Source organism: Mus musculus, chromosome 17 (genome assembly GCF_000001635.26).
Source record: "Mus musculus strain C57BL/6J chromosome 17, GRCm38.p6 C57BL/6J".
Classification (NCBI taxonomy): domain Eukaryota; kingdom Metazoa; phylum Chordata; class Mammalia; order Rodentia; family Muridae; genus Mus; species Mus musculus.
In genome coordinates, this window is record NC_000083.6 from 28,745,412 (window position 1) to 28,760,043 (window position 14,632).

Below are 14,632 nucleotides of genomic sequence, written 5' to 3' on the forward strand. Positions count from 1 at the left end.
TCCAACATACCTATGATCCCAGCACTTGGGAATCAGATTAAAAGTTTAAGGTTAAAAAAAAAAACAGACTGAAGCCGGGCATTGGTGACGCACGCCTTTAATTCCAGCACTGGGGAGGCAGAGGCAGGTAGATTTATGAGTTCGAGACCAGCCTGGTCTACAGAGTGAGTTCCAGGATAGCCAGGGCTACATAGAGAAACCCTGTCTCAAAACAAACAAACAAACAAAAAAAAACCAGGCTGTAAAGTTATTCACAGCTGTGTAGGTAGTTTGAGGCTATCCTGGGCTACATGAGAACCTGTCTGAATAAAACCCTCGTGGATGGTTGCCAGCAGCTTTCTGAGCTCACTGCCAGGGTCTCTGATGCGTATGTTCCCTGATGGGCTGCAGACACAGAGTGCAGAGCCTTCAAACTGACAGAGCTTTGAGGTGCTTGGCGGTTTTACGTTTACAGCATCTTTTCAGGATAAAGAGGGTCTGGCGTATTTCAGCACAGAACTAGGACAGGAGTTTTTTATAGCTTACTTTTGGCCTAGTTAGGGACTGCCAGGAATGGAGCCACATCTCCACCCCCAGTCATACTCCTTCATAAAGCACAAGGTCAGTTCTGCAGTTAGGACTGCCTCGTTGTGTGCAGAGTGCAGTGCTGCTCCAGGGAGCACTCAGAAGGAGCACCGTGCATGATGGAGTGGGGAGACAGTTCTGTCTGTGTCCTTGAACTGGAGCTGCTCTGCTGCAGGGCAGGGCAGGAGCAAGGCAGGTGATGTAGTTCATCAGACCACTGCCAGGAGGGAAGGGCTGAGTGTCTGCCTGCCGGAGTTGTACGCCTCACCCTTCCTTCCTTCTTTCCTTGCCCTAGGCCTGACCTATGATGAAGTCATCAGCTTTGTGCCACCACCCCTTGACCAAGAAGAAATGGAGTCCTGAGCACCTGGTTTCTGTTCTGTCTATCTCACTTCACTGTGAGGGGAAGACCTTCTCATGGGAACTCTCCAAATACCATTCAAGTGCCTCTTGTTGAAAGATTCCTTCATGGTGGAAGGGGGTGCATGTATGTGTTAGTGTTTGTGTGTGTGTGTGTGTCTGTCTGTTCGTCTGTCCACCTATCTTTGTGGAAGTCACTGTGATGGTAGTGACTTTATGAGTTGTGAATGGTCCTTGGCAGTCTGCCTGCTTTCTCAGAGTCTGGGCAGGCCGATGGGAACTGTCATCTCCTTAGGGATGTGTGTGTTCAGTGCAAAGTAAGAAATATGAAAATATCCCTGTTCTTAGTTACCTTGCCACTTTGGCTTCTCCTGTGGCCCTGCCTTTACCATATCAGTGACAGAGAGAGGCTGCTTCAGGTCTGAGGCTATCCCTCAGCCATGCATAAAGTCCAAGAGAACCAACTGGCTCCTGGTCTCTAGCCTGTGACCGGCTTGCTTAATGTCCTCAGAACCTGACAGGTATGTTCAAAACTGTCAGTCTGTTTGTGCCTTAAAAGGGTGAGAAGGGCGCGTAGATAGTTACAGAGTCTCAGCTGCTGACGTTCTGAGCCAGGCAAGTGCACGGGGCTGTTGGATGGCCAGTGGGGAGCTGGAAAAAACAAGGCAGCCTTTAGGAAGGCCATGGTGCATGTGTGTGCATGCGTGTATGTGCAGCCGCCCTCCCTCACTTCAGGAGCAAGCTGTTTGCTGTGCTTACCCTTCACCTCAGTGCAGAGGTCTCCAGTGCCGAGCACAGGCACCTGCCATCAGTAGTTCCTGTGTCATCTTCACATCTAGCAGAGCACGGATGTGTTTGCATGCTGTGCTCTTGGAGCTTGTCCTGTCTTCTGGAAGCCCTGGACAAGGCGTGTGAAGGCTTCCCAGAAGTTCCTGTCCACATTGCCTCCGCCCACCGACGCCATGGGCACACTGCTCCCTCCTCCTCCTCCAGCTACTTTGTGTTGAACACAATTGATTCTCCAGGTGCTCATGGTGCAGGAAAACAGGACAGACAGAGAGCACCTGAACCCTTGCCATCTGATGTCACCAATTCAGGAAAACGAGTCCTCTCCTAGGACTATCCCCGGTTCTGGAAATCATGTTCTCCTCACTCATGGTGACAAGCTAAGAAAGCTGAACAAAGGGAGAGACGAGAGCGCCTGAAGCCAGGAGCTCCTTTACTATCTTTCTCAAAAGGGTTGTTAGACACAAACCAAGTCATCAAGGCCCCGCTCCTCTCCTCGGAAGGGTCCCCCACCCCCCGGCAGCTTGACACTGAATCCAGTGTCAATTTGGGGAGAAAGCAGTTTTGTCTTGGAATTTTGTATGTTGTAGGAATCCTTAGAGAGTGTGGTTCCTTCTGATGGGGAGAAAGGGCAAATTATTTTAATATTTTGTATTTTCACCTTTATAAACATGAATCCTCAGGGGTGAAGAACTGTTTGCATAATTTTCTGAATTTTGAGCACTTTGTGCTATATAAGGACCCATATTTAAGCTTTGTGTGCAGTAAGAAAGTGTAAAGCCAATTCCAGTGTTGGACGTGACAGGTCTTGTGTTTAGGTCAAGGTGTCTCCTCTCAGTGCAGGGACATGCCTGCTCTGTGGGGCAGGCGAGGACCCTGAATCATTTGGAGCCCAGAAGGAGGCAGACTGGCCAGGTCTCACCACCTCAGTGTGCAGTTCAACTCCATGCCATCCCATCAAGATGGGTTAGTAGCAGTGTCTGTTTTTGAATGCCAAGTGTGATTTCCAACAATTCTGCTCTGGTTATTTCATTGAAGACATCTTTGCACATGTGACCATGCTGTGTTAGGGGCTGTGTTCCAGGGACTGGACTCGAAGCTAGAACTGGCAGAAGAGTTCTGGCATCCACAGCGCAATGCTGCCACCACCCAGTTTCTTCATCAGAAGACAAGGGAACGAGAAAACTGCTGTTCGTTTGTATTTGTGAACTTGGCTGTAATCTGGTATGCCATAGGATGTCAGATAATACCACTGGTTAAAATAAAGCCTAGTTTTCAAATTCAGTTGGTTTCTCAGGTTTATTCTGTTCCTCTTCTTGGTTGTGGGACTTTTGTTGTCAGCTGTGACCTAGCACATGTCTGACAGACCCTTTCTAAAGCTGCTTAGGTGGACCTGAGGGGAAGGCAGGTCTTTGCAGTGAGTGAGTTACTGTGCAGAGAGAACCGCATGGGGAGAGTGGCCTAGTGTGCGTCCACACGCACTGTTCTTGTACAGTCTGAAATGAATGTTTTTCACATCTTCAAGTAATTGGTTTGATCAGAGAATATCCACAGAGTTTGTTACGTATCTTCTGTGGCTACTTTCCTGATACCATGACAATTGAAATCCGAGGGGCGAAGACTGCAGGGCTATCCAGGTAGCTGCTTAATGTTTAGCAAAAGTTGCTTTCTGACTAAATACTCTAAAACTTTATACACCATGTATTTTTATCTTTAAGTTGCCAAAGAGAAGGCTAGGTTGTGTGCCTGTGAGTGCAGGATGGGAGGACATCTGTTTGACTCTGCTGTCTTCATGACCCTAAAATTGTTCTTCAGAACTAGTGAGCTGTATCATGCATGAGAAGGCTGCAGGGCCTCACAGCAGGTTCTCAGGCTTTGATGACACGGTCTCCCAGCTAACCTGAGGACACTCACAGAGCTGAGCTTTTTGTCCTGAAGAGACACAAGTGTAGACGCCATTCTTTTCCTGAGCCCCCACAAAGGTGACAGAAAAGGTTTTCAGCTGTCGTGGAGGTGTAGGTAGCTCTAGAGTACAGGAGGGAAGAGGAAAGGGTAGGGCCCTTGTTAGCTACTGTTACCCCAGAATGGTCAACCAAAGTGTGTTCTTCATTTCCAGCTATGATCCCGGGAACAAAGTGATCCTGGGTTTCCATTTTCAAATGGAACATTTAGTGTCCTTCAGTATCCTTATTTGAATTTTGCAACATCACAGAGAACTTTTGTAGAAGCCAAAGGATAGGCTTGGGAGATGGTTGGGTCAACAAAGGGGCTTGCCTTGAAAGCCAGAAACACATGGTTCAATCCCCAAACCCTTGAACAGATACTTAGGTACGGCAACATGCAATCCTAAAGGTGGGGGTATAGCAACAGATAGACTCTCAGGCTCAATGGCTAGCCGGCATAGTCTACTTCAGGACACAGCCTCCTCAGAAGGTGGGGCCTGGAGAAATGGCTCAGCAGTTAAGCACACTGGCTGTTCTTGCAGAAGGCCCAGGTTCACAACTTTCTGTAACTTCAGTTTCAGGCGATTTGATGCCCACTTCTGGCTCCTGTGGGCACCAGGGACATAGTCCAGAGACATGCATACAAAATACATTAAATAAGAAAAAGAATGTAAAGGGTGGATGGTGACTAAGGAATAACGCCTCTGACCTCCATATGCATGCACACACAGACAGAAAGATATACCTCCCTTACTGTGGACTAAGGTTTAACTTGCCACTTTGTAATAACTCTGCTTGAGGTTTTAGTTTTCAGTATCAGCTTCCACCAGGTCAACCATTATGTGCATGACAGGAGACAGTTGCAATCAGACCTACTTGGTCTGCTTTGCTATAGGCTAGCATGCAGTCCAGGTGCCTGCAGTCAAGTGGATCACTTCTCTACTGTCAGGAAACTAGGGGGCTCAGGTAATAATGCAAAGAAGAGGGGTGGTCCTTTATAATCCAAGCGTGTTTTAAAATGGAAACACCTACTTTACACATCCGGAAGTCCTTACAAGTGCACAGGTCGGGGAGGGGACGATGGTTGGGTACCACGTTCTCTATGATAGAAAAACCTGGAGAGAACCTAAGAGGCCGTCTGCAACAGAGCCCCACACAGACACACGTGGGGTCATGTGAGGTGCATGGCGTGAAATAAGGCACTGATAGCCTAGAGTATATCTCCCCACCCCCACCCCGTCACTGACAAATGGTAATGGTTGAAGATTCCCTTTTACCTAGAATGCTTGGGACCAGGATCATTATGAATTTCAGAGTTATCACCATTTGGATGACCCTAAATCAGGAACCCTGAGATCTAAATCATGCTGAGTGACAAATCCATTGGGACACCCCAGGCTTCCAATTGGGGAGTGGCACACTCTGCCTGGCTGTGGCCAAGAGAACCCTAGAGTGACACACACTGAAGCCTCTGCAGCGCCTCTGACTTTTGTCTACAACTGGTTTTTAATCAACCAGGAAGATCTTTAAAATCCACCTGGTCTGGGGACCTATCCCTCATAGCCCTTTGTGGGACAGCCTACATCTAGCTCCCTAGCTGCAGGAGCCTTACCCCGGAGGGGAGGGCGAAGTGGCTTCTTTCCCACAACCAGTGTTCTGAGGGATCTGAAGCAAGAGTTTCCAACTTAGCCACTGATGACATCTCAGCCAGAATATCGTTAGTCATAGAACCCTCCTTTGCAGGCCACCAAGTAGTCCCCACCCATGCTTCCGCCCACTAGATGCCAGCAGCAACCACGCTTCCTTCCCTGATTTGTAACAGCCACAGAGGTCTCTAGATACTACCAGTTGGCAGTAGCATCCCCAGTGTAAAATAAAGTCATGCAGGAGTCCCGTGCCTCTGTTCTTGAGAATACATGGAAGGTCAACATCTTGTAGCCTGCTGTAACTTGGAGAGGTGGCTTGGTATACCAGAAAGAAAGGTTCCCAACTGGACCTAGTGGTGCATGCCAGCACTTGGGAGACAGGGGAAGGCAGTTTAGAGTTCAAGGCCAGCCTCAGTCTACAGAGTGAATTCCACGACAGCCAGAGTTATTTAGTGAGACCTTGCCTTGAATGAATGAATGAATGAATGAATGAATGAATGAATGAACGAACGAATGAATGAGTGATGGATCATGAATGAATGAATGAATGAATGGTCCCTTTAAAAACTTTCATATTTCTTGAAGTCAGACTTTTCAGAAGGATGTCCTCAATGTGCTTCGTACCTGTCATCCCAGGTAATCCATGTGCTCAGGAAGAAGAGATTTACTGCAAATTGGAAACCCTGTCTCAAACATCCTCCCTCCTACACCTGGAGAGATGGCTGAGTTAAGAGTGTTCACTGCTGATTCAGTTTCTAGCACCCACATTGTGCTGACAACGGCCTGTGACTCCAGCTCCAGGGGATCCAACACCACTGGTCTCTGATGTCCAAGAGCATCGGTACACATGTGCACATAACCACACACAGGTTCACATATGTACACATACTTATAAAACCCTCTAAAAGTCTTTTTTTTTTTTTTACTTCAAATCTCTCCCTCACTTTTATAGGGGAGAAGTCAATTGTGAGCAATGACTACCACCCCTAGAGCAGAGCCTCCCAGTACCCATTGCTGGAGGCCATTTCCGGGCTGAATGCACCTATGGACATCTTCCTGACGCATGCTTACAGGCAGTAGGGTTTATGAGGGAAGTCCAAGGCCTTTGTGTCCTGGGTGTTCCCTGGACCTGCTGAGCTGCCTCTTCCACTCCCAGCTACAGTGTTGGTGGCACCCAGATCCATTTCCTCTGAGCCGTTGCTCAGGCATGATGGAGTCTCTGTGAAAGACTTGTCACCCGATGACTATCTGATAGTGGCTGTGGCAGCCCTGTGTGGGGAATGTCCCCACCTACAGATGCAGGACAGAGTGACTGCTCATAAGCCCTGCTCCCAGTGACCACTGCCCTCCAAGCTTCTGTGCTCAATCCCTGGGTTTCTGTGACTCGCTGGAGATTACCAAGATGGAGGACTCCCATAGGACTCTTCCTAACCTTTTAAGGTTTATTTTTATTAGCCGGGTGTGGTGGCACATGCCTTTAATCCTAGCACTTGGGACACGGACAGCAGTAGAATCTCTGTGATTTTCAGTCCAGTCTGATCTATAGAGCATGTTCTAAGACAGCCAGAGCTGCACCAAGAAACCCTGTCTCAAAAAAAAACAAAAACAAAAAACAAAAACAAAAAACAAAAAGAAAGAAGGTCCAGCAGTTAAGAGCACTGACTGCTCTTCCAGGGGTCCTGAGTTCAATTCCCAGCAACCATATGGTGGTTCACAACCATCTGTAATGGGATCTGATTCCTTCTTCTGGCGTGTGGGTATATATACAGACAGGGTACTCATATAAATAAAGTACATGAATAAATAAACCTGATTTTTAAAAAGATGTACTTTTTATTAAGCTGCATATAGTGATGCATGCCTTCAATCCCATCACTTGAGAGGCAGAGGCAGGCAGATCTCTGAGTTCAAGGCCAGCCTGGTCTACAGAGTGAGTTCCAGGAACAGCTAGAGCTACACAGAGAACCCCTGTCTCAAAAATACTTGCGTGTGTGTGTGTGTGTGTGTGTGTGTGTGTGTGTGTGTGTGTGTGTGAGTGTGTGCGTGTGTGTATGTATGCATGCACATATGTGTGGATCCCCAGAGAAGTCAGAAGCAAGTGTTGAAACCCTGGAGTTGGAGTTACAGACAGTTCTGAGCTGCCTGATGTAGGTGCTGGGAATCAAACTTGGGTCCTCTAGAAGAACCAGTAGTGCTCTTAACCACTGAGCCACCTCTCCAATTTTAGAATAATATATATTTTGTTGTTGTTGTTGTTGTTGTTTTGGTTTTTGTTTTGTTTTGTTTTTTGAGATAGGATTTCTCTATAAACCCTGTAGCCCTGGCTGACCTGGAACTCATTCTGTAGACCAAGCTGGCCTCGAACTCAGAAATTACATTTTTAAAGGTCTTTTATTTTATTTTATTGTTGAAAATAGTCATTATAATTTTACACTATACAACCGTATTAAGAGGAAATAAGATACAATGGTTAAGAGTTGATCCTTGGGAGCTGGAGAGATGGCTCAGTGGTTAAGAGCATTGGCTGCTCTTCCAGAGGTCCTGGGTTCAAATACCAGCACACACATGGTGGTTCACAACTGTGTTTAACTCCAGTTCCAGAGAATTCCAGTTGCAACACCTTCATACAGACATACATGCAGGTAAAACACCAGTGCACATGAAAATAAGTACTGACACACACACATGAGTTTGGCCTCTAAAAAGAAAGTTCTGAACAGGTATGACAGTACTCCTGTAATCCCAGCATTCGTGAAATGGAGAAGGAGAGAGACAGATCTCTGTTTTAGCCAAGCTTAGTCTACATAGCAAGTTTCAGGCTACCCAGGGCTAGGTAGCTACATAATGAGATGAGACATTGTACCAAAAAAGAATAAGAAATGAATAAATAAACTAATTAATTAAAACAAAGCCTGGGAGTAGGGAGATGACTCTTTCAGTTAAATACTTGCCATGCAAGGACAAAGACCAGGATTCAATCCCCAGCTCCCACATAAAGCCATGCGTGGTGACTTGAGCTCTTAAGTGTAGTTCTGGGGGCCAGCCACTCACTGGTAGGTCTCCATAGCTCCCAGCCAGCCCAGCCGAATCAAGTTACAGGTCCCACTGAGAGATCCAGTCTCAAAAAAGCAAGGCACGTGGCTGAATTGGTAAGATCACTGGAGAACATGGCTTCGATCCCCAGAACCCACATGATGCTTCCCAACACTCTCTAACGCCAGTTTCAAGGGCTCCAACCATGCCCCTCCCTCTTCAGACCTCTGCAGGCACCAGGCATTCTAGTGATGCCCAGACAGACACATGGGCATAAAATACATCCATACACATAAAATAAATGAATCCAAAAAGGAGAGAAAAGGACAGAGGCAGGTGGCTCACACCTTTAATCCCAGCACTAGGGAGGCAGAGGCAGGTGAATTTCTGAGTTCGAGGCCAGCCTGGTCTACAGAGTGAGTTCCAGGACAGCCAGGGCTACACAGAGAAACCCTGTCTTGAAAAATCCACAGAGACAGACAGACAGACAGACAGACAGCCAGCCATGTATGTCAACTGTGAGAAGTGGGGGGACAGGTCGGTTACCTGTGCAGTCTTAGGTAAGAACTCCATGCTGTGGATGGGGAAAGCTGGGAGAGAGACAGTTCCATGCTGCCACCCTCAGTGGTCTGAGACTTCCCCAATCTCAACTCAGGTAAAACTGGATCTTTGACCTTATTGTAGATGGTAAGGCTGGTATGAAGCAACAGTCGGGGTCAGAGTTGACTTAATGGCTTGAACGTGTGTGTGTGTGTGTGTGTCTAGATATGTGTGTGTATATCTGGGTATGTCTCTGTGTCTGTGTATATCTGAGTGTGTATATGTGTGTGTCTATTCATATGTCTGTGTGTGTATGTCTGGGTATGTCTCTGTGTCTGTCTGTGTTTATTCATGAGTCTGTGTGTGTATGCTATATAAGGCTATGTGTGTTTGTGTGTCTATGTGTCTCTATGTGTATCTGTGTGTGTCTATGTGTGTGTGTCTAGGTATGTCTCTGTGTGTCTCTCTATTCGTGTGTTTATGTATGTTTGCCTGTATGTGTCTATGTGTCTGTGTGTCTGTGTGTATCTGTGTGTATGTCTGTGTGTGTGTCTATGTGTCTGTAGTGTCTGTGTTACTGCACATGCATATATGGGCACATGGAAACCAGAGGCTGTCCTCAGCCTATCTTCTTCTTCTTCTTCTTCTTCTTCTTCTTCTTCTTCTTCTTCTTCTTCTTCTTCTTCTTCTTCTTCTTCTTCTTCTTCTTCTTCTTCTTCTTCTTCTTCTTCTTCTCCTTCTTTTTTGGTTGTTTTTGAGACAGGGTTTCTCTGTGTAGCTCTGGCTGTCCTGGAACTCATTCTGTAGACCAGGCTGGCCTTGAACTCAGAAATCTGCCTGCCTCTGCCTCCCAAGTGATGGTTAGAGGCGTGCACCACCAATGCCTTGGCCTCAGTGTATCTTCTTAAAATGCTCTCTACCTCACATTTTTGACACAGAATCTGCAGTGAACATGGCCATGTCAGCTACTGGCTGGCCTACAAGCCCCATGATCCTCTTGTGTGTACCTTCCCAATGCTAGGGTGATAGGAGCAGGCCTTTATGCCCAGCATTTTCTATAAGTCCTGGAATCTGAATTTATGTACTTATCTTGTTCAGCAAGAAAAATTGAAACACATCCTGGTTCCTAAACGACATTTTTAACATACTTAAGAACAGCTCTGGGGCTGGAGAGATGACTCAGTGGTTAAGAGCACCGACTGCTCTTCCAAAGGTCCGAAGTTCAAATCCCAGCAACCACATGGTGGCTCACAACCATCCATAATGAGATCTGATGCCCTCTTCTGGTGCATCTGAAGACAGCTACAGTGTACTTAGATATAATAATAAATAAATCTTAAAAAAAAAAAAAAAGAACAGCTCTGAGCCGGGCGGTGGTGGCGCACACCTTTAACCCCAGCACTTGGGAGGCAGAGGCAGGCAGATTTCTGAGTTCGAGGCCAGCCTGGTTAACAGAGTGAGTTCCAGGACAGCCAGGGCTATACAGAGAAACCCTGTCTTGAAAAAAAAACAAACAAACAAACAAACAAAAAAACAGAGAGAGAGAGAGAGAGAGAGAGAGAGAGAGAGAGAGAGAGAGAGAGAGAGAGAGAGAGAACAGCTCTGAGCCAGGAGGTGGTGGTGCACACCTTTAATCCCAGCACTTAGGAGGCAGAGGCAGGGGGAATCTCTGAGTTCGAGGCCAGCCTGGTTAACAGAGTGAGTTCCAGGACAGCCAGGGCTATACAGAGAAACCCTGTCTTGAAAAAAAAAAACAAACAAACAAACAAACAAAAAAACAGAGAGAGAAAGAGAGAGAGAGAGAGAGAGAGAGAGAGAGAGAGAGAGAGAGAGAGAGAGAGAGAACAGCTCTGAGCCAGGAGGTGGTGGTGCACACCTTTAATCCCAGCACTTAGGAGGCAGAGGCAGGGGGAATCTCTGAGTTCGAGGCCAGCCTGGTCTACAGAGCAAATTCCGGGACAGCTAGGGCTTCACTGAGAAACCCTGTCTCAAAAACAAACCGAAACAAATAAACAAAACCCTATAAGGACCATCAAAGTGGCTCAGCAGGTGCTTGCCTCCAAGGCTAAGGACCTGAATTTGATTCCTGGGACCCACAGGGTGAAAGGAGAGAATTGTCCTTCTGCACACAGGTGCCCTGACTTGTGTGCTTCCGGAACCACGGAATAAATAACCAAATGTAATAAAAGATGTAGATGGAATGGTAAATGCATTGTGCTACAATACCAGTAAATGGCGTCAGAATGACTGAGCAGCTGCTCCCGCCCTGGGAGCTATGGTCATTTCCACACAGAAGCAAAATGTAAATGGAGAAGGAAATGAAACCCAGAAACCGCACAAGGCAAAGCTAATGAGTTTGTGGAGGGCAAAACAGCAGGATTCAGGGAGTCTGGTTGCAGCCAGGAGCCACACCTTCCGTCCTACCCCTGTGTAACTGTCTTGGAGTGTCCTAGAGTACAGACAGACTGACAGCATCATCTGTAGCAACAGGAAGGTGATTTCAACCTCTGGGGCTATCAACTCCGGAGCAGAAAACAACTCTGTGTTCACATAGAGCCAAGAAAACAAATGAGCTGCAGCCAGGAGGGGCATGACGGCACCGGCTGGAATCCTAGCATTTGGGAGGCTAATGAAGAAGGATCAGGTGTTCAGGGCCAACCTGGGCAACATAGAGAGCCTCGGTCTGAAATACACACAAGAGAATGGAATGGACCAGGGTAGATGAAATGGCTCAGTGGATAAGAGGGCTTGCCACCAAGCCTGACAACCTGAGTTTGATCTCCAGAAGAACCCACATGGTGGATGGAGAGAACTAACTCCCAAAAGTTTATCCTCTGACCCTGCCCCCCAACACTTATACTGTGGCATATACAGACCTCCCACACACACACAAATAAAAATGTAAAAGTGAAAATCTAAATAATAACTTAAATATTTTTTGTCTTCTTTACCCCATATTATCTGTGACCCAGGGACTATTAGCAGTGTCTGGAAATGTTTTAAATTATCACCTGCGAGGTATTCCTAGCACAGAAGGAAACGGTAGGAACTGGGGACTCAGTTAAGCATCCTGTAGTGCAAGGACAAGGGGTCATCTGAGCCAATACACAGTGATGTCCAGGCTGAAGAGCTAATAGTTCAACATGGCAGCTCTCACGATTGAGAAAAAAGGGATAGAGGGGGCGGCAAGATGGCTCAATGTGTAAAGGTGCTTGCTGCCAAGCCTGAGGACCTGAGTTCTGTCCTTGGGACTTACAGGTTGACTTCAAGGTCCCCTGTAATGTAGCATGTCATAGTTTGCAGTTGTTCCCTCTGTAAGACAGACACTACTTGAAAACAAGCACTCTGACACCAGTCCCCACACCCTCGGGTCTTGGCAGGTGCCCAGCCAACTCTGAGTGAACAGCTGAAAGCTTCTCAATTTCTAACTAGTCAGGGAGGGCAGAGACAAACAGGCCATTTCCACCCTCACAGGGGCTGGAGAGATGGCTCAGCAGTTAAGAACTGCTCTTCCAAAGTTCCTGAGTTCAAATCCCAGCAACCATATGATGACTCACAACCATCCGTAATGAGATCTGACTCTGTCTGGCCCTACCCCCAACATCTGAAGACAGCTACAGTTTAGTTATTTATAATAATAAATAAATCTTTGGGCCAGAGCGAGCAGGGGTCCTAAATTCAACTCCCAGCATCTACATGAGGGCTTACAACCATCTCTATAGCTACAGTGTACTCATATACATAAAAATAAAATAAATAAATGTTTTTTAAAAACTCATCTCCTCCTCCTCCTCAAGGATCATTTCTTTTTTTGTGTGTGTGTGTGGGGGGGGGTGAGACAGGGTTTCTCTGTGTAGCCCTGGCTGTCCTGGCAATCACTCTGTAGACCAGGCTGGCCTTGAACTCAGAAATCCTCCTGCCTCTGCCTCCCAAGTGCTGGAATTAAAGGTGTGTGCCACCACGCCTGGCCCGGATCATTTCTAAGTTGGGGCTTAGGGTACCCTAAATCCTCCAGGAATGAGAGGAGGGAGAAACTGTACGTGCAGGCTCTAGAGGCCCATAGTGAGCCAGATTTGGGGAGCCAGCGGTGTCCTGGCCTTAGCAAAGCAAAGCAAGGACATTCCAGACAGGAGCAAACACCCAGGCCTGGTAACAACCCAAGGAATGTGGGAAAGGAAGAGACTCCACAATGAGAGTAAATGATGGTGGGGACTTGCCCTGTGGCGCCTGAGAGATGCGGGTTGCCATCACCAGGCAGGCCACTAATCACTCCACGCTGCTCCTCACACCCAAGTTAGGCTGCCAGGGGCCCAGAGTGAGGCAGGGTGTGGCCTTTGGTGCTAAGAGGGAGGGGTGTGAGGCACTTGGCATTTTAGTTCTGGAGATCCCAAGCCCAGCCCCCATGCTTGAGTGCGCTAACCATTGGGCGATCTCCCTGCTCCTAGTGGCTTATTCTTGAGATGTTCTTGCTGTATTGCCCAGCCTGCCTCAAACTCACTGCATAGCCCAGGCTGGCTCTGAATATCCTGATTTCTCCTGTCTCCGCCTTCTGCATGCAGAGTCGGTAGGGATGTTCCCCTCGCGGGGCCATGGGATGTTCTATTCTGTCTCTTTTCCAGTTTTTTCTTTAAAAATGTATGTTGTATGTGTTAGTGTGTGGAGGGGGAAGTCAGTTCTTTGCTTTCCTTTTGCGGGTTTTGGAGAATGAGCTTGGGTTGTCAGTCTCGGCGGCAAGTACCTTTGTCAGTCTGCCAAGCCTTCTTGCCAGTCCTCCGGGGATCTCTCAGGCCCAGCAACGTGGCTGGGTCTAACGGAGATGATGAGGCAGGGGGATTTTACCACAGCCACTGATACACACTTTACCTTGCTGCTCCCAGGCCCAGAGCTGTCTCCCAGCACACCACTAGCCCTGTCTCCCCACGAGAGAAGGGAGTCAGGTCACAAGATTTGAATACTGGGGAAAAGGGGATCCAAGATTATGAAACCAGGTGGAATCTTCTGGAAAGTGAGCACAGAGCCAAATCAAGTCAGGGGAGCTACTTTTAGAAGGGAGCAGGTTGGCCCTTCCAAGTGTCATCTGATGTGGCTGAGCAGGGGAAGAGGGACGGACTCTGTGCAAGAATGGCTGGACCTAGACCCTGACTGAGTACGGACTATTGTGTGGTTATGAGCTCTTCCAGAGGACCTGGATTCAAATCTCAGTACCCCATTGGGTGGCTCACAACTAATTCCAACTTCGGAGAATCCAGCACTCTCCTCTGTGGGGACACACTCCAAGCAGTGGTGGTGTACTAACACTTGGGCTGGAGAGATGGCTCAGTGTTTGGGATCTCTGACTGCTCTTCCAAAGGTCCTGAGTTCAATTTCCAGCAACCACATGGTGGCTCACAACCATCTGTAATGGGATCTGATGCCTTCTTCTGGTGTGTCTGAGGACAGCTATAGTGTACTCATATGCATTAAATAAATAGATAAATAAATCTTTTTTAAAAATCCTAGCACTCAAGAGGGAGAGGCAGGTGGATCTCTGTGTGTCTGAGGTCAGCCTGGTCTACAGAGTGAGTTCCAGGACAGCCAGGGCTACACAGAGAAACCCTGTCTCGAAAACAAAACAAAACAAAACAAAACAAAACAAAACAAAAAAAAAAAATAGCCGGGCGGTGGTGGCACACGCCTTTAATCCCAGCACTTGGGAGGCAGAGGCAGGTGGATTTCTGAGTTTTAGGCCAGCCTGGTCTACAAAGTGAGTTCCAGGACAGC

At 47.5% G+C, this 14,632-nt stretch overlaps 1 protein-coding gene across 5 annotated transcripts in view; it reads left to right on the top strand.

Moving 5' to 3' along the window:
* Positions 1–2,994, top strand: part of Mapk14 (mitogen-activated protein kinase 14) — a 57,064-nt gene extending 54,070 nt beyond the window's left edge. For all 5 annotated transcript variants that reach the window (NM_001168514.1, NM_011951.3, NM_001168508.1 and 2 more), the window contains one exon: positions 860–2,994. In NM_001168514.1, the coding sequence (NP_001161986.1) occupies positions 860–927 (68 nt within the window). In that variant the 3' untranslated portion in view covers positions 928–2,994. The remainder of the gene's footprint in view (positions 1–859) is intronic.
* Positions 2,995–14,632: the final 11,638 nt, after the last annotated feature.